The following is a 19105-nucleotide window of genomic DNA, read 5'->3' on the forward strand; positions in this document are numbered from 1 at the left end:
TGTTTATTTGCATGTAAATATGTGTTTTATATTGTCTGTATGTCGGACTTGGATTTGGATAAGAACTTAAGACCTTTGATTCCATCTGACAAACTAAACACAAAGACTGTATTGAGTTCTCTGAAAGCACACACAGACTATCAACAGCAATAATAAGCATGTTCAGCCATCTCACATGGTAGACTAGAGTATAGCTAGTGATTGTTGCATAAGTAAGAGGCAGTTTGTGCACACGCATTGACATTATAGGCATTCACATTGCCTCTGTGAGTGAATGAGTAAACCATCAGCCACAATGACTGCAAAGGAACCCCAAGTTCTGTCATGCTTGCACTCCAAGACAAAAAGCACATCCTACCTGTACTAATGCAATGGAAATAATAGACTGTTTCTTCCTCTTCCTCTCTGCTGGTGTGTCTGTGTTGGTTAGTTAGATTTGAATATGAGAGTGCTTTGCGGGCAGAGGCTCTAAATTCTGCCCTGTGGAATGTGGTCAGTGACCTGCACTGATTTCCCCTGTCTGACCCAAAACCTCACTTCACACAACAGACCAGTGTTGATGTGTTTCTTGTAATGTGATAATCAGCTCATGCCTTGTGTTTATATGAATCCAAACCCATCAGAGTTAATGTCACACTTAGATATGTTTGAAAAAGTCTTCCAAGCTCTGTATGTAGGTAAACAACACTCCCATCAGCATCTCAGCTCCTTCTCCATCTAGAACACTTGTAATGTGATGTGTGCCAGCCTGATCTTGAAAGTGTCAGATTGTGGTTGTAACAAGCCTCCCTATTTGGAGTTAATGTAGGATTCAGGACTTTTTCCCCACTTACAGAACTAATATGACATTATATTGGTTGTATAACATGAACAGACAGTATCAGATTAACCCAAAAGCTGTGTGGTAATGCTGAAACCCTGCTGAAGTTGATTTAGTCATACATATGGCAGAATAAACATAATATAACAACATTTAATGATGCACTATGGTTACTGAAGGTCCCTTGTCATTTTATCCAGAGAGCTGCTCACTAAACCGTGGTCCTTGTGGTTCTGGTTTACTAAAGTTCTCTGTGTGGTGTACCCCTGCAGCTTTTTCTGTGTTTCTGTGTCGAAAGTGACGAGTACAGACATAAAACAATTTTCCAAATTGGTCTGCTATTGAGAGAGAGCGCTGCAAGGCTGCATTGTAATCCCTTTGGGCAGTTGCGCACCATCAGTTTACATCCATTAAAAGTACTTGTTTTTGCCACTGACAGGCTCATATTGTTATTATGAGTGTCTGACAACATAATTGAAAGGAGCCTACAGAGAAATCAAACATTTTTCCTTGCCTTCGCTGGTCTGTGCGTTATTGTAACCAAGTCTCACTCAAGGCGAATTCTTATCACGAAATTTAGTGAGAGGTGACTTGTTGCAGGAAAAAACAAAAGTTGAGAGTGAGAGTTGGAAAGAGAAGTGCTAGGAAGAGTTTCTTTGTATTGGAGGTCAGTGTTAAGGACTAAATATTTAGCTGATTTTGACAATGTGGAAAAGTCTACAAGATTTTGGAACAAACGAGCGAGACTTGCTTACACCCTCTAATAAACAGGCTGGATCAGTGAATTGAAGGGGTGGGGGAAAATTGTTTTGTGGCAACATCGTATTGTCACACAGTGCCAAGTATTTAATGAAATTAACTATTAATATTACAAATAAAAATTAAAATTGAGGTAGCCCACTTGAATAATCAGTTGCTTTTTCAGTCCACTACCAGAGTTGGGTATAACGCATTACAAAGTGATGTGTTAGAGTACTTTGATTACTTTTTTCAGTAACGAGTAACCTAACGCGTTAGTTTGCTGTTTGAGTAATCATATACTTAAGTACATTTTCAAACAAGACATCAGTTACTTCCGTTACTTTTAGAGCGCTGGTCCTTCAGCTCCAAAACAGCAACGGCTGTCGTTTGGTTCTAATAACGGAGATAACGTTAAACCTATCAGTCTGAAAGAAGTCATGAAGCTTGTGGCTCGCTACGTGGTCGGAGAAATGCTGCCGTTGTCTATGGTGGAGCCTAAATAGGTGGAGTAGGACTCGCTGACAGACATATTTCAGACTCAGAACTTGCATTATGCCTGGTACAAGCTACACACTGGTACTCACCAATTATCCCCGGTCGTCTTTCACAGCGTGTGTGATGTCATCGGGTTATTCTTGTCCTATTTTTATTACTTTCACTATTATTTGAGTCACTGTGTGTCTGTTCATGTGCCAGCCGACATGTTGTTGTAGTCACCTAAAAGCGTCAGCAGATGGCAGGAGCTACATTTGAAGCGCCACACGTAAACTGTCAAGCTACTGTATCTTCCACAGGAAGTTCTGACAAATGTTTCAGAATAAAAGCCTAATTAGAAAATGAAGGGATTCTCTCAGCCGAGATTATAAGGGGCTTTTAATCTGAAGCAAGTGTTGAGTTTGAAATGACGGTGTGATATGTTAACTTTACAAAGACAACAGAGCGGATAAAAAGTAAATATATAAACACACAGAGGGATTAATAAATAACGGACCGTCTATAATGTAGTCTGTTTCAAATGAAGCTGGGAGCCTCTGCAGTTGTGGTGAGTAAAAGCCCCGCTGCTATTTGTTAATGTTATTACTTTATGTCCGACCATGAGGATGTACCATTGTTTGCTAGCTTGATGCTAATGACAGTAACATTAACTCAGCGGGTTGACAAAGTGCCTCTGCTGTTTCACACCATCATTTCCCCCTTTTACTCTGTGTGGTAACATCCCTAGAGGAAATATTAAAAACGCTGGGGTGTTGTTGTCATACAGTTGTCTATGGCAGCAGATCGTTCTGTGTTTCTACTGGTCAAAGTGACGGCTGTGATGGGAGAATTGGATCTCAGTGAAGGGCAAGTGGTCCATAACTTTAATTTTGGAGACAAAAAATGTAGGCTTAGCACCCTGTGGTCCATTGCCCAATAGGAAATGTAGAATACTCAAAAGTACTTTAAAAGTGCTTGAGTTACTTTTCTCAGGGAGTAACGTTGGAAGTACTTTTAAAGTAATTGAGTTACTTTACTCAGGGAGTAACGCAGTAAAGTAACTGGTTACTTTTTAAAAAATAACGCAGTAATGTACTTTGATTACTTTTAAAGTAACCCTTACCCAACACTGTCCACTACATACATTTTGCTGCAAAAAATGACTGAAGTGAGATGAACAGACTGAAGACTTTGTATTATTAGATGTTACATGTTGGGGACATTATTTGCAGTGGAAAACAGGTAATAAATTGCAATATATTTTATCGCAAAACTCATCATATTGCAACACATCTAAAATCACAGTAATATTGTATTGTGACTAAAGTATCGTGATAATATCATATTGTGGAGCCTCTGGTGATTCCCATCCCTGGTCAAAGGTAAAGAAGAACAGGTCATTTCTCCATAGTGTCCTTTTCGTAAGGCTGTCAAACACTGAAAATAATAATCTGAGCCTATCAGTGGCAAAAAACAAGCACTTTTAATATACCTAAATTGATGGTGCACAATTGCCCAAAGGGATCACATGGCAGCCTAATTCCCATTGCTGGGTGCAGTGGTTTCTCTCAATACTGGACCACTTTCAAAGGTTGTTGTCTCCATCAGTCAATTAGACACAAAACATGGGGTAATGGGGCCCATGTTAAAGATTACCAAAGTTTCCCTTTAAGACTGTTAATCACCTAAAAGTGGAAAAATTATGATTCTGATTAATGTTTAAATTTGGTGTCTTGTTGTCTGTTTAGAAGGTTTGGCCAAGTTTAATTTTTGCTACTAGGGATGCACCGAATATTCGGTAACCGAATATATTCGGCCAAATATTGCAAAAAAGCACACATTCGGTATTCGGTGGAATAAGTTAAAAGCAAGGCCGAATAAAAGCGGCGTTTTGATAACGCAATCAAACAGCATGCCGTGACGGGCGGAGTGAAATGTCGGCAATGTGGCGATCCGTCCGTCACGGCACTGGCATCTGCGACTAAAAATAGTTTTGAGCAGCAAAATAGGCTTAAATCATTCAGCATGCTGTGCGAGCAGCCTACAGATTTCAACCAGCAGCAGAAATGAAAGGCGAATCCCACCGATTGTGGGTTGAACGGGGGTCACAGACACAGACAGTAATGTATTCCTGTCAAATACGGCGGCCATCGGCTTACCGGGCGACGGAGAAGTTGGTTCCAATAATATCCTCTTCTTGGCGTCATGACTGCCCAGAAGTACCTGAACAGCCGAGCCAGCCGAACACAGGTATGTGACGTGTCAGAGGAGAAACGAGCCTTTCACATTTCTGTCTTTGTGTCAGTAACGGTCCACAAACCTCACCGCACTTTAGGGACTGTTCATTACTTATGAAGGGACTGTCAGGGGAGGAGGGTGGCTGGTTGATTTTTATTTTATTTATTTATTTTATTTTGATCCCTCCTATGTTAATCACTTATTGATGCTGTTTTTGAAGTATGAATAAGTCAATAAGTAATTTATTCCATTGAAATATCATTGATGTATTATAGAAAAGTGATTTATCTTTTCATAAATGACAAAAGGCACATCTGCCTCATTTTTGCTGTGGTATCGTGATACTACTCAGAACCATGATATTTTCATTGGTATCGCACAGTGGGTCCCAATTTTGGTACCGTGACAACACTAATCTGGAGGGGGTTCATCTGCAAAAACTAATGAAAAACTAAATAATGATATTCGGTATTCGGTACTCGGTATTCGGCCAAGCGTTTAATAATATTCGGCTTCGGCTTCGGCCACAAATTTTCATTTCGGTGCATCCCTATTTGCTACCAACACTTGGGGTGGCAGTGGCTGGATGTTTGAACTATTGCTCAGTTTCATGTTTTTCATGTTTGACTCCACTGCTCAACTGCCTAACTGTAGCTGGTAGTTTTTGGCTATTGTGACAATAAATATGCAATAAATAAAATATCTGATTTCCCTTTTGTGGATCCTCAATACAAATAGTATGTCAGTATGTTCCTTTATCCAACCTTTTTTCCAATTCCTATTTTTCTAATTTGAGATGTTCCATAATTTTCCCAGTTACCTAATAACAACAACATACCTAAAGTTTAAGTACCACTAGTTGAGGATAACTACTATATAATTCCTGTGCTGCTGGGAAGTAACACTAAAGAGACACTTCTGGAGATCTTGGACGACTATCCCTGGATATGCTGAGTTGTCTGGTGGCACAGACAAACAGCTGGCACTGAGGCGTGTAGGGCTGTGGGCACATGGAGAGCTGTGGGAAATGAATGCCCTGACTCCAGCCAGCAGAGCTGTGGTTGAAGTAATGAAGTGGTGCTAAAGTGTTGAAAATAGTCACTCAAGTGAAATTGCCAAGTGTCAGTCACGCTGTATAAACAATCACTTACGATTTCAAAGTAACATTCTAGAAGCAGCTTGAAAATGTGGAGCTGTTCATTGCTGCTCTGTATCCTGCAGAAAGTAAGACTAAGGGTGAGACACAGTTCATGTAATTGTTCACTGATTTATCCTGAAGGCACTGCTTCTTGTGCTGAATGTCTCTGCTTATTTACCCTGCCAAATGCTGTCCCTACCCTACCCTTGCAAACCATTTGCCCCTTTTTTCATGCTGATGTTTGTGTCGAAGGTGTGCTCAGGTGCAGAGAAATTGCTTCCTGTGGTAATTGCTCCTTGTGTATGCGTGATGCTTGTGGTTTGTGTCTCAGATGAAGAGGAGGGTTTGGCTGCTCTTGTCAGCAGCACTCAGGGAGGCCCATGTCGCAGAACTTTGAAGAGCGATAACAATCGACCAGAAAGCAAAACCCTCATGTAAAACCAAAGTACTAAACCAAGACTTTGAACCAGATGAGGGGGTCGTCAGTAGGCTTCAGGAAGAATGTGCGCTCTGTGTTTTGCATCCAGGGGTTGTTTTACAATGGTAGTAAATGGGCTGACGGACAGAGCACAGTATGACTGCAAAGATACATTTGAAAGAATGGCATTAAATGAAGATGATGATGCATTATATTATGGCATTGGCACAGCTTGCAGACTACTTCAGGGACACCTTGAAGAGATACTATCCTTTGCAGAAAAACAACCATCATTGTGGTTTAAAGTTTTCTGATTAGGTTCTTCTTAATCTAATTTATACCCCCTAGGGATGCACCGATCCACATTTTTTCACTTCCGATCCGATCCCGATACCTGAATTTGGATATCTGCCGATACCGATACTATTCCGATACCAGAGCTCTGTTTGCTTTAATATTATTATTATCATTATTGTTGATTTTATATGAGGCTGTAATAAACTCCTCTCTACAGGCAAGTATGATATGTACGTATATGTATGCATGTATGTCCCAAAAGGCAACTTGAGGTAAATATAAGGTCAGAAAAGAAGGAAATCCTGTTCACAGGAAAAATCCCATCCTGAAAACAAATACGCAACTGTAAGGGTTTCAAATTGATTGTCAATATTTATTAAACAGTCACACAACAACTCTATTAAACACAACTTTAACAGCAACCCTACTCATAGTCCTTCTCTTCCCTACCCTCACCAAATGTGCCCCTCAATAAACCAGGACTCCTATATGAATGGGTATTATACTGAACTAAACAACATGATTGTATTATTTTGTCAGCAAATCATTTTGATGTCAGCTTATCATAATCAATATGGCAACACCCATATTCAATGCAACAGTAAAACACGTAAAAATATAAGTCAGCTGCAACTTCAACTTATCTGATCTTATTTCAGTAACATTAGATAGATATTGAAAACTTTTGAACTTAGACAGATAAGAGTCCCCTAACTGTTTCAGCCTGCGCTGCTCTGTACAAAATGGAACCAAATGGACCCTTACGGGTTAATTTGGCTCTTATAGCTTATCATCAATCATTTATCTGGCCTTGGGTCGGTGCCCATCCTCCCCGGACCTCGTGTTGAGAATAACCAGTTTTCTTACTTTTCTATGTTAACTTACTTGTTGCAGCATCATCATTTGACGACGTCACGGTGCTGCTGGGGGCTGGGGGGGGCTCTGAACATATCTGTAAGTTTATGACATTTGGCCGCCGCCTCCTCAATGGCCTTTTTTTTTTTTTTTTAATCTCGCTCCCGTTCAGCTCCACCTTTCCTCTTTTTGCGGTCCATTGTAACGGCGCTGCTGAGCTGCAGAGCTCCTACTGCATAGTCTGCACACACAGGCACACATACACACCCTCTGCTCTCTGCTCCACCTGACTCTCCACAACCAAGCTGCTTTCAGTTTACAGGCGCGCTGATTTGGGGGCGGGCGCGGACAGAAAGCGAAACAAACTAATCACGTCTTGAATCTACAAAAAAAACCCCTTTTTGACCAATCGTTGTGACAAATTCTGACAAGCACCTATCATTTCTGACAGCGGGCGGGCTCTCTGCCAGCTGGCACGGCCACCTGTGCTGCGCAGGCTGCGCTACAGAGCGCACCTTTAAAAAAAAAAAAAAAAAAAGACAGGCAGGCCAGAGCAGACCACTTGCGGGCCAGGCCACCGGGGAACTCCCTGGTTCTCCCGTGGGCCAGTCCGGGCCTGCCACTGTACGATACCAGTGAAAGTATCATGATTCTGAGTAGTATCATGATACCACAGCGAAAATGAGGCAGATGTGCCTTTTGTCATTTTTTTGTTTATAAAATGATAAATCACTTTTCTATAATACATCAATGATATTTCAGTGGAATAAATTAATTATTGACTTATTCGTACTTCAAAAATGGCATCAATAAGTGATTAACATAGGGGGGATCAAAATAAAATAAATAAATAAAATAAAAATCAACCAGCCACCCTCCTCCCCTGACGGTCCCTTCATAAGTAACGAACGGTCCCTAAAGTGTGGTGAGGTTTGTGGACCGTTCCCTGCCAAGCAGAGAGTGAAATGTGAACGGCTCGTTTCTCCTCTGACACGCCACATACCTATGTGCTGCCAAGGCTCGGCTGTTCAGGTACTTTTGGGCAGTCATGACACCAAGAAGAGGGCATTATTGGACCTGGAGTCGGACTTCAGAGCTGTCACCGGTAAGCCCTTCTTGCGCTGCGCAGCACTATGAGCCCCCACCGTATTTGACAGGAATACATTCCCGTCTGTGTCTGTGACCCCCGTTCAACCCACAACCGGCAGGATTTGGAGGAGGTTTCTGCTGCTGGTTGAAATCTGTACTCGCACAGCGTGCTGAATGATTTATTTTGCGCGCACAAAACTATTTTTAGTCGCAAATGTGAGTAAAATGCTCGCACGTAGAGCTCTGTGGAAAACAAATCACTGTAGCATATATAAACAAATTGAACCTACAAGTAAAAAGAAATTAATAATAATTTTCACTGCTTAAAGATACTCAATAGCTCAGTTCATACCTGAAATGTCACTGGATACAAACCACTGCAGCGGCATATCGAGTGCCAGGTGGACAGCGCGCGGCGTTATTGGACGCCGCATGGACACTCACCCTCTTGCGATTGGACTTTGATCTTATCCCACAGTAGTGGTACCTGAGGTGCGTAGTACTACAGTACTCCAACATTATGGTATCATATGTACTGTCATGTTTTAGTACCTCGGTCAGTGCAACACTACTATGTAGCAATCATCATATCATTCCAGCAGACAACGTGAAAGCACAGACGCGGCTCGTTGATTGGAAATTTCCGCAGGTGGATCGGAAATTTCCAATCCGTGAATTACGTTGGTATCGGAACCCGATACGATACTGGATTGGATCGGCCCCATCCCTAATACCCCCATTTAATTTTTTTTTTTTGAATTACACACAAAAGACAAGAAGAGAAAACCTGTGAATCAGTTTTAGACAAGTTGTAGGGCTGATGGATATAGAGAAAATCAAGTAGGATATTTTTGACAAAATACCTTGATATCAATATTGCAGTGATATTGTTGGGTTGACTTGGTGCTGTCACAAAATAATTACACAATGAGATTTTTTGATAAATAATCATAATGTGGATAATAATGACTACAGGTGGAAGGGCAAATAATGGGGATTGGGAAAGTCTTGTCAACAGCAGTGATTGACCATTTTGGAAGGATATGGGTAAGCATGCCATCTGCTGGCTGTTTACCTCTCTTGCCCCGTCTCCACCTTGGACGCACTGTTTGTCGGCTGCACTGCTCACCGGAGGCCAGTGCTGCTGTATCTCGCTGGCTAGAATTGGCTGGGTCCAGGCATAGAAGAAAGTCAGGGTCCAACAGGCTATGTTTAAGCTCATGATGAACTTTGCGGATGTTCAGAAGTTCCTCCCTGCTGTGTCTCACTGTCACATACATGAACTGTATGTGTAAAACACTAGGGATGCACCGAAATGAAAATTTGTGGCCGAAGCCGAAGCCGAATAATATTAAACGCTTGGCCGAATACCAATTACCAAATACCAAATATCGTTGTTTAGTTTTTCATTCGTTTTTGCAGATGAACCCCCTCCAGATTAGTGTTGTCACGGTACCAAAATTGGATCCCACTGTATGATACCAATGAAAATATCATGGTTCTGAGTAGTATCACGATATCACAGCGAAAATGAGGCAGATGTGCCTTTTGTCATTTATAAAAAGATAAATCACTTTTCTATTATAGGCTACATCAATGATATTTCAATGGAATAAATTACTTATTGACTTATTCATACTTCAAAAACAGCATCAATAAGTGATTAACATAGGGGGGATCAAAGTAAAATAAATAAATAAATAAAATAAGAATCAACCAGCCACCCTCCTCCCCTTCATAAGTAAAGAACAGTCCCTAAAGTGCGGTGAGGTTTGTGGACCGTTACTGACACAAAGACAGAAATGTGAACGGCTCGTTTCTCCTCTGACACGTCACATACCTGTGTTCGGCTGGCTCGGCTGTTCAGGTACTTCTGGGCAGTCATGACGCCAAGAAGAGGATATTATTGGAGCCAACTTCTCCATCACCGGTAAGCTGATGGCCGCCGTATTTGACAGGAATACATTACTGTCTGTGTCTGTGACCCCCGTTCAACCCACAACCGGTGGGATTCGCCTTTTGTTTCTGCTGCTGGTTGAACTCTGTAGGCTGCTCGCACAGCGTGCTGAATGATTTAAGCCTATTTTGCTCGCTCAAAACTATTTTTAGTCGCAAATGTGAGTGCGGTGACGGACGGATCGCCACACTGCCGACATTTTACTCCGCCCGTCACGGCACGCTGTTTGATTGCGTTATCAAAACACGCCGCTATTATTCGGCCTTGCTTTTAACTTATTCCACCGAATACCGAATGTGTGTGTTTTTTTTTGCAATATTCGGCCGAATATATTCGGTTACCGAATATTCGGTGCATCCCTATAAAATACATATCAATGCTTATATAAATACTAAGTAGCGGTGCTGTAGGGAGAGTGAAGCAAATATGTCAGCTATGATGGGTGCCATGACTTTGAATCTAATGTTAATTCTAATTGTACTATTGTGTGAGTGGAGACTAGCAATTAAGAATTTTGGCTATGCATATGACAATAAACTTCTTGAATTGAATCTTGGAGATGTAAAAAAAAAGTAGCTGGTGAAAATAAACACAAACTAAAGACATGTTCAGATTGAATTCAGTGTAACTTTTCACCGTGTTTCATTCACCCAGATTGGAAGGCTTTTGCTGTCTGAAAAGTCAACTATGTAGTAAGTAATGTATACACCATTGGCATGTGTATAGCTGTTTTCATAGTCTTATTTAGTTTCTTTCTTCCCTTAGTCTCTATACATGAAATGGAGTCACTCAGTGGTAGGTTAAGGTTTCTACACCTCAATTTGTACTGCTTAATTTAGAAGAAATCCACTTGTGTCTTTGACTTTGTATGTAATCATGCTGCTTTAAAATCAATCAAAGCACCCAAGAGTTCAGATATTTGGCAGATCAACACAGCAGAAATGAATTAAGTATTGACGTGTTTCAATCAGAGAGGGATGTGACTAAATGCAATGCCAATGTTGCAGTGTCAGCCGCTCTGTGTAGTTTTCTAACACATTATGAACCTGATAAGCTGACAGTATACTGACCCTTGGTATCTATTGCAGTGTCAGAGGGAGGGGTGTGAGGCATTTTAAGTACATTGTACTGGCCTCAAGATAAAGTTGCTGTATAAATGATTTGAAGTCCATGTAGCCTACCATTAGTTTGATGTAAACAACAGTCTACACCCATGTTAGTGGCTCCATGAGGCTGTACTCGGGCTGAATATAAAGAAGTATACAGCTAAAGTTCACCATTAGGGGACAGAAAGAGAGCAGTCAGTTAGCTCTAGGGTTGGGTATCGTTTAGGTTTTATCCGATACTGGTGCCAAACCAGTACTTTTGAAACGGTGCCGGTGCTTAAACGGTGCCCGAACCGGTGCTTAAAGAATGGAAAACATACAAACTTTGTCCAAAAACGCTGCCTTTTTATTAAGGCATTTTGTGACACACAAGTTGAACAGAATATTAATTTAAAATCCTTAAATAATATAAATACAACAGACTAAGAAATTAACCGATATAAAAATTCACAACAAACTGTTAGAATTATCATAATAAAAACAGCAGCATATCAAAACCAGCAGAAATACAGAATACAGAGAACATGCAACATGCAACATGCAAAAAAAATAAAAAAAATAAAAAATCACAATCACCTTTCAATTTTTTCGTGTTTAAAAAACACCTAACAACTTTAAACTTTCAACAGTTTTTTTGCAAAAAGATGACCATGTTAGCCTTTTCTGGTGATATGCGGCATCGCTCTTGGCTGATGGTATGCCCAGCACAAGAGAAAACCCTTTCGGAAGGCGTTGATGAGGCTGGGACACAGAAGTACGTATCTGATAGGGCAGATAAATCCCTCTTACCCCACCACCAGGCCACAGGGTCTTGTCCAGAAGGAATTGCAGGCAGACCTTTGTAAATGTCCAGCTCCTTCTGCACCTGCTCTGTGATGGAGGGGCCACTGGCTGTTTGAGAAGCTGCCTGGAGAAGCTCTCTGTCCTCATCCTCAAACAGCTTTTCCAAGGCCGACTTCTGGAACTTTCTTGGCTGGAAAACAAAAAAGAAGTGTAAGGTTTGTAAAAAAAAAAAAAAAAGTGATCAATTTTAGAATATAGTACATGGTTCTTCTGATTGAAAATTTCTGAACTTACACGTTTTTCTGGCTTGTCCATCTCATCGACATCAACCTCACAGTCTGCCTGAGGGCACTCTATAGGAGGCTGTGGACACAGATAGTAAAAGAGCATTCTTTCAACACAGAAACTACAACATGATGCAAAAGAACAAAGATGTACACATGCAGTGAAATACCTGTGCAACTGCTGCTGTGGCATTTGCCACTGCTGCCTTCTCCAACCTGTCCCAGACGTCAGCAGCCTCACCTTCATCTAGCCTGCCTTTAAAACGTGGGTCCATCAGTGTGGCCTCCTTCAGAAACTTCTGAAGGTTTTCATCCTGTAAGGAAAACAAGATATAATATAATACCTGATATTGAAAATGCTGTGGTTCTCCTCCTTTTTATGAGGATAGATATTGTCTGCAAATGGAAAATACCTGGTATCTGTTCTGCAGATTACCCCAGACCTTCTGTTTTATTGAGGAGGTGAAACCAGTGTCTTCATCACATTGCCTGAAGTGTGCCTCCAGCTTGGTCAGGATGGGGATGATTTGGCTGCATGTGGGAGACTTCTCACTTGACACACACAGGGTTGATGTGTACAGGACTTGCATGCACTTGATAAACTCCTCTGCCTTCATTAAATCTGCCTGTGTGAACCTTTCTAGCCTGTGGAAAATGATTAACAATGTTAAGCATAAATGATAAACTGACATTGTAATTTAGCTCTAACAAGTGGCTCTCTTGTCATTCACCTGTCCTTCTCCATTGGCTTCCTCAGCCGTTGATCCAGAGCAGCTGCCTGGATTGCATCAAACTGCTCCATAAATCTCTCCACCATCAGGAAAAGGGAGTTCCAGCGCGTCTTAACGTCGAGAATGACATTATGCTCTGGCAAATCTAAAGCACAGACAGACACAGACATATTTTGAATTACAATTAAAAATGGTATTATTAAAAACAATACTTCTTGATATATAACTGCATATGCTACTTACTGAGGACGCGCTGCTTCTCTCTGAGCACAGTTTTTCTCAACGATGAACGCTTGAGCCATACCACAACTGCACGGATTTTGGCACACCAGTTGGAAACTGCAGGAATGTTGTAAACCTTTTGTGCTGCCAGGTTAAGGGTGTGAGCAAAGCATCACACTTTTAAGAAATCCAAACTTCTCAAAGCAACATCCATGTTGCTGGCATTGTCTACAGTGGCAGCAATTATTTTCTCCTCTAAGTGAAATTGCTCCACAACACTGGCTATTTCTTTGGCCACAACTGGTCCTGTTTGTGACTCATAAACCGCTTCAGTGCTCAGCACATTCTGCTCCATTTTGCCTTTGGAGATATAGTGGACAGTGACTGTGAGGAAGTGGTCCTGTGCAACACTGGTCCATCCATCACAGGTGATAGCTACCTTGTTAACCTGTGCCAACTTCTGGATGACATTGCTTTTCTCTACAGAATACCATGCAGGTATAAATGTATTGGATATGTCATCCCTGGATGTGGGTTGGTACCTAGGATTAAGGGCAGTGGTCATCTCCCTGTATTTAAAAAAATACATTAGATTAGATTAGATTAGATTCACTTTATTGTCATTGCCAGGAGCAGTTATATACATATAATACAAGAAGTAAATATGGTCCAAAAAATTTTCACCTGAATGATGGTGACTCCACCGTTGAAAATGGATGAAGGCCTTGCACCACAAATTTTGTTACTGCCCTGTGAATTTCCTCCACTTTTTCTTTTGTCAGTTGAGCCTTCTTGGCCAGGGTGAAGGGAGTCACTGCCATCAAACAACAAAAAGACCTCTGCAACATTAAGTTACTTACTCGACGTAAATTACACATTAACAACATTAAGTTACTCACCCGAAGAAGAACGGCTGCTGTCATCTGTAGCGTCAACGACACTGGCAGGGCTGGGAGTGGGACTCTCTTCTCCAGGGATGCTGCTAACTCCAATAGCGGCAGAAGATGTGCTTGGCGTGGGGTCTCACAGGCTATCAAAGACGGTGCATTGCTCGGCTTTTAAAAAAATGCCATGTGTCGTCAGATGCTTAATCAAATTCGAGGTGTTACCTCCCTTGCACAATATCGCCTTTGAGCACTTGTTGCAGGCAGCCGAATCTGCATCTTTTGAGGTGAAGTGCAGCCAAACTTTCGACCGTTTTGCCTTCGGCATTTTAGGTTCACTTCAATCCAATCAAGGGTCATTGTGTGCAGGTGCAGGTGAAATATACTGACGTGACATCACGTGTAGCACACATCCACGGCTGCCCAATGAGCTGGATGCACTTCTCGGCAGGGATCCAAAACTCTGCATAACACCGGCACGGCAATAGAGGTAAGGGGGTGGTAATGAAAAATTCAGTGGCACCAAAATGAAGCACCGAAATCTGCGTTGCTTTCTGGTCTGGTTACTACCGTTTACGTCGGCACCGGTGCCGTCATGGTACCGGGTATCGGTACCCATCCCTAGTTAGCTCATGTATCAGTAGAAAACTACAGTATCTACTTCTGTGTAAGGCTGGGTATTGGTACTCGTTACCTATAAAGTGAAGCTTTGCTGATTTTCAACCACCTCTGTGTCATCGCAGTGTGTGCAGATGAATGATGTTTGGCTTTCCCCCATGTAGTGAGTGCCTGGAACTCCCTGTTCAGTGGCTGGCAGAGATGCGTTTCACGTCACCAGGCAAACTTTTGCTGGCAGATGAGCAGAGAGCTCAGGACAAATGCGGAAAGGGGGAAGCCAAGTGCTGTTCATCGGCACACACAGCACACACTGCTATTACATTATAGTTAGTGTGGCTATGATGACTGGGTGGACCCATATCTCACCTCTGTGAAGAACAGTTTGAATAATCAAATTATCAAATATTTTAAACCAGATTTGCTTAAAGAGTAGATATTATGTAATTAGATTCTAAGTACATTTGGAACTGCAGGCTTTTCTTTTCCTTTAAAAAAATCATTCTCATTTGCGCAAAATAGCTCATATTAACATCAGAACAGGCTTAGTCATTACTGTGCCATCATGTGAACCACAATGCAAAGTGGAGTAACTTAAATGTTTTTTCTTTAATTGAAATGATTTTTTTGTCTGAATCAAAGCTTTACACATGAAGAAGAGTTAAATTTGATGTTGCACATGATGGTAACTTAATCAACCATTTTAAAATGATATTAAATCCAATCTAAGGCAGGTACCTGTTTGCCAGCCGTTAATGGGTTTTAAGTAACGGGCAGATCCAACTCTCAACACAAGTAATACTACAGACTATCCCTCCTTAAGAAACTAATCCACATTTCAGTTTGATGCCTGTCAAGTCAAGCTTTCCATCTGCCCTGTTTCTGAATTCCCACCAAAGTGTCAGACGGCAGGCGGGGGCTTTCCTGGGATTTGAAGATTTTCGATAAAGGTATGCGGTAAACTGAAAGTTACCTGCCGCCCCATATTGCATTCCAGTGGATGCTTTAGCTGTGGGGAAACAGTGTGTCCTCTGTGCTGTGTCTCTGGGGAGGCCTATCATTTCACTCCTACCTGCCAGCACTGACCCGCGCATGGACTGCAGAACAAGACTCTTTCTGTGTGTTCCTCTGTGGAAAGGTGCCCAGTGTGTGCCTGACCCGGGAGAGGGTTGTGATGCCTCAGCAAGGTTAACCCCTGTCATTTTACCTTTTAATGCCCACGCACACAGGAATTTAACCTCTTGCAGACATTTCTGCATTTTATTTCAGAGTAGGACGCTTCTGTAAATAGATCTGTTCTTCCCATGACAGTCTGGGCAGAATATGCTGCACCGGATTTATCTTGACAGTGGCTCGTAGAGGATTCAGATAATAAGAGAGGATATCAAAGACACTGTTTGTGAGTTAAGTTATTGTACTGTACCTGCATCTGTCTGACTTGATGTGGTAAACCTCTCCCACGTGCCGCTCCCAGCAGGTTAAACCAGCTCTTTGCAGCAAATATCAGTATGATTTAGCACACTTTAAAATACTTTTCACTAATTGGCTAATTTGAGCTAGTTACTTGATGAGAAATGTGTGCACAGCAATCAAGAAAGTCAAAAAAGAACATAGAATCAAGAAACACATATCTACTTCAGACTCATTTGTTCTCATGTATGAATATATTTCAGTGTGAAATAACAGATGTTAAGGACAACCATAGAAACAGTTATAACCATTACAGGGTTACTTTGGGTTTTTTCACCCTGGAACCCTATTTTTTGTGTCTAAGTGACTAATAGTAACAGAGAAGTTAGTCTCAAACTCGTAATGTCGTCAGATATAAAGTCGGGAGCTGCTCCACAGACAATGAAGTCTGATTTTGTGGACCCACAGAATGTTTTCTATTTTATACACAAATAAGCATCATAGTGTACATAGTACATAGAAAATGTACCCAGTCACTCAGAACATTACCCTGGGTGTTCAGTGTTATCTAGAGCAGCGGTTTCCAACTGGTCCAGCCACAGTCCAGATTTCTCCTTAGTCATTAGTTCAAGGTCCACACAGTTTTATATATTCAGCGTCATACTTGCATTTGGCCATGTCGTTTAGCTAGTTTGCTGTCTCTGTTAAGTAGCTTTTGGAACGCGGCCCATCAGTTGGAAGCCACTGATCTAGAACATCTTTTCCAATCATTTTCTATTGAGAAGCTCCAGCTTTTATACCTTATGACATCACAAATTTCAGTTTTAGTACTCTAAGTTTTGGATTTGGGAGAGAGTTGTTCATGTTTACTAATATTTTTTGGACTGTTGTAGACCACAGGGATGTTATGTGTGTATTTTGAAATTGGGCGTAGTTCCTCTTTAATGGGCAATGATACACTGTCAGTTACATCTGCTTTCAGTGCTCGTTTTTGACACTGATAGGCTCAGATTATTATTCCTGACCAGACTCCATTTAAATCATTTTTATCAAAGTCAACAGAAACATAATTAAACTAACAAAAGCTGTATTGTTTGTCTTTCAACTGCTCCAACAATTACCAACTCTGGTTTGCTGAAATAATCCCAGTTAGATTTGAAAATGCTGGTTTTATACATGTTAAATTACTATTTATTTAAATGGAGTCAGGTTGGTTTGGGAGTGTTGATTTTGGAGTTTTCTCAAAAAGGATCTTACTCTTTAACAAGAAGGTCTATTTCTGTAGGGATTCTTTCCATAATGTTCTGAGACACTTACCATAACAATCTGAGCCTGTCAGTGGCAAAAACAAGCACTTTTAGTGGACGTAAATTGATGGTGTACAAATGCCCTGAGTGGTTACATTGCAGCCAGTTTCAACACTGCTGGCTGGACCCTCTCACTTAATACTGGACCAGTTCCAAAAATTGTTGTTCCCTTTAGTCATTCAGACACAAAACAAGGGAAAATGTGGTCCAGGTTGAAAAATACTGAAGTTACCCTTTAAGATTACAATGATATAGCAATGGTTATACCTAGAAGTTGTTTGAATTATTTAAGATGAATATAATACCATTCAATTTTTTTCAGTTCAGTGAATTGACATGAGCTCTAGATAATGATTCAAAAAACCCAACCATTACGTATGAAAATAGCAAATGTAGTGTGAAGAAACATTAGTTTATTTGTGTACATTTATAAAGTGACATGTGTAATGCATAGTTTGTTCCATACAACATATTCAAAATTCTGTCCTGCAACATAGATGTGTGTGAAATTGCAGAATGTGAGTAGAAATCCTTTAGCTTGAGCCAGCAGTTAGCATGGAATCGTCTGATAATTTGAGCCTTTTTATCCATTTTGGAAGTCAACGCCTTTACTTCCAAAGCCTCGTGGTGTAAGGATGTGTGAATCCGATGAGCGGATATTTCTTTTCCAAACAGCCTTTCAAGACATTACGGACTCGGTGATGCGTAACGTTGCCCACAAAGCCTGTGGAACAAGAAGATAATGGGATACAAAAGGCGTTCATTGAGCTTCTTAAAGTGTCTTTAATTCACTTGGCAATGCACAGTGGATAGAATGACAGTCAGAATGATAGATTAAGGCACAGGGCAACTGTATTTTCCCCCAGAGTCACGGTTGTGTGCCCCTTTTCTTGGAATGTAAAGCGGAGGCCTAACTTCCACCTCTGCCTCAGACCTTGTGGCATCAGTGCAACATAATACACTCCGTTTAGCCCTATACCATCCAGCCTCTATGGCTTTGTGCACCCGTGAATATGGCCTTTATGCTGCAGTTTTGTTGATATTTCTCTACGTGTGGGGGGATTTTCTTGTCTTCTCCCTAATACTTGGCAAGGCGATGTGGCATTTGCTCTTGGCAACGTCGAAATCCCACAAAGTCTCACTCTGGGGGCCTTTGTAGCCATTCACAGCACTTCCGAGTGATGGACAGGGAGCTCGGCTCTCCCAGGTCGCATCCTTTTTGCCTCAAAATGCGTCTTTGTGGCTCTTCTCTTTTCCCGGGGTCTTTTTCACCAAGGTCGGATGCCACAGGGCTCTGAGGGTAATTACTGTGACAGTGGAGCAGAAGTTAGGCTGGGCTACCCAGGTCGCCCAATCATGTTTTCATCATCGGGAGAATGTTTTTCTTTGGGGACGTAATAAATCCCCCCTTTGACATGCTGCATTTACTCTGAATACACACAGGAAGAAAGACCCCAGTTTTTTTTTTCTCTCTCTCTCTATTTTGCACCAATGCTTGTAACAAGCTGAGGCAGATCATTGTTGCTTGTTCGCCCTCACTGGTTTTTAAAAGGATAGGTTTGCACACTTACACACATTCCGCTGTGGAGGAATTTCATAGGTATTTGCACTGGAATGTGGTTTCTCACTGGCCTGGGAGGGGAAACGCAATGGGCATTATGAATTGTAACCATAAAGTCTCTAATAAACATACAGATAACTTACTGTCATAGGGAAAACTGTGTAGAAAATAATGG

General features: G+C 41.4%; 2 protein-coding genes and 1 long non-coding RNA gene across 6 annotated transcripts in view; 1 reads left to right on the forward strand and 2 right to left on the reverse strand.

Annotated features, from left to right (window-relative positions):
• tns1b (tensin 1b) overlaps nucleotides 1–19105 on the forward strand; it is a 239075-nt gene that overhangs the window by 675 nt on the left and 219295 nt on the right. The gene's annotated exons all lie outside the window — the stretch shown is intronic.
• LOC117251394 (uncharacterized) lies at nucleotides 11078–13031 on the reverse strand. 2 transcript variants are annotated; one of them, XM_033617656.2, is made up of 4 exons: nucleotides 12932–13031; nucleotides 12614–12845; nucleotides 12371–12514; nucleotides 11078–12279 (listed from the first exon to the last, which is right to left on the reverse strand). In XM_033617656.2, exons 1-4 carry the CDS (start codon nucleotides 13015–13017, stop codon nucleotides 11728–11730), a joined length of 1014 nt encoding a protein of 337 aa, XP_033473547.1. In that variant the 5' UTR covers nucleotides 13018–13031; the 3' UTR covers nucleotides 11078–11727. The 2 variants fall into 2 exon arrangements, with proteins under 2 accessions (XP_033473547.1, XP_033473548.1); XM_033617657.2 differs by having other exon boundaries at nucleotides 12138–12514.
• Nucleotides 13369–14122, reverse strand: LOC117251395 (uncharacterized). The gene is made up of 3 exons (XR_013493261.1): nucleotides 14053–14122; nucleotides 13838–13967; nucleotides 13369–13722 (listed from the first exon to the last, which is right to left on the reverse strand). It is a non-coding gene; the product is annotated as an uncharacterized LOC117251395 (long non-coding RNA).

The sequence above is a fragment of the Epinephelus lanceolatus genome, chromosome 14 (genome assembly GCF_041903045.1).
Source record: "Epinephelus lanceolatus isolate andai-2023 chromosome 14, ASM4190304v1, whole genome shotgun sequence".
Lineage (NCBI taxonomy): Eukaryota > Metazoa > Chordata > Actinopteri > Perciformes > Serranidae > Epinephelus > Epinephelus lanceolatus.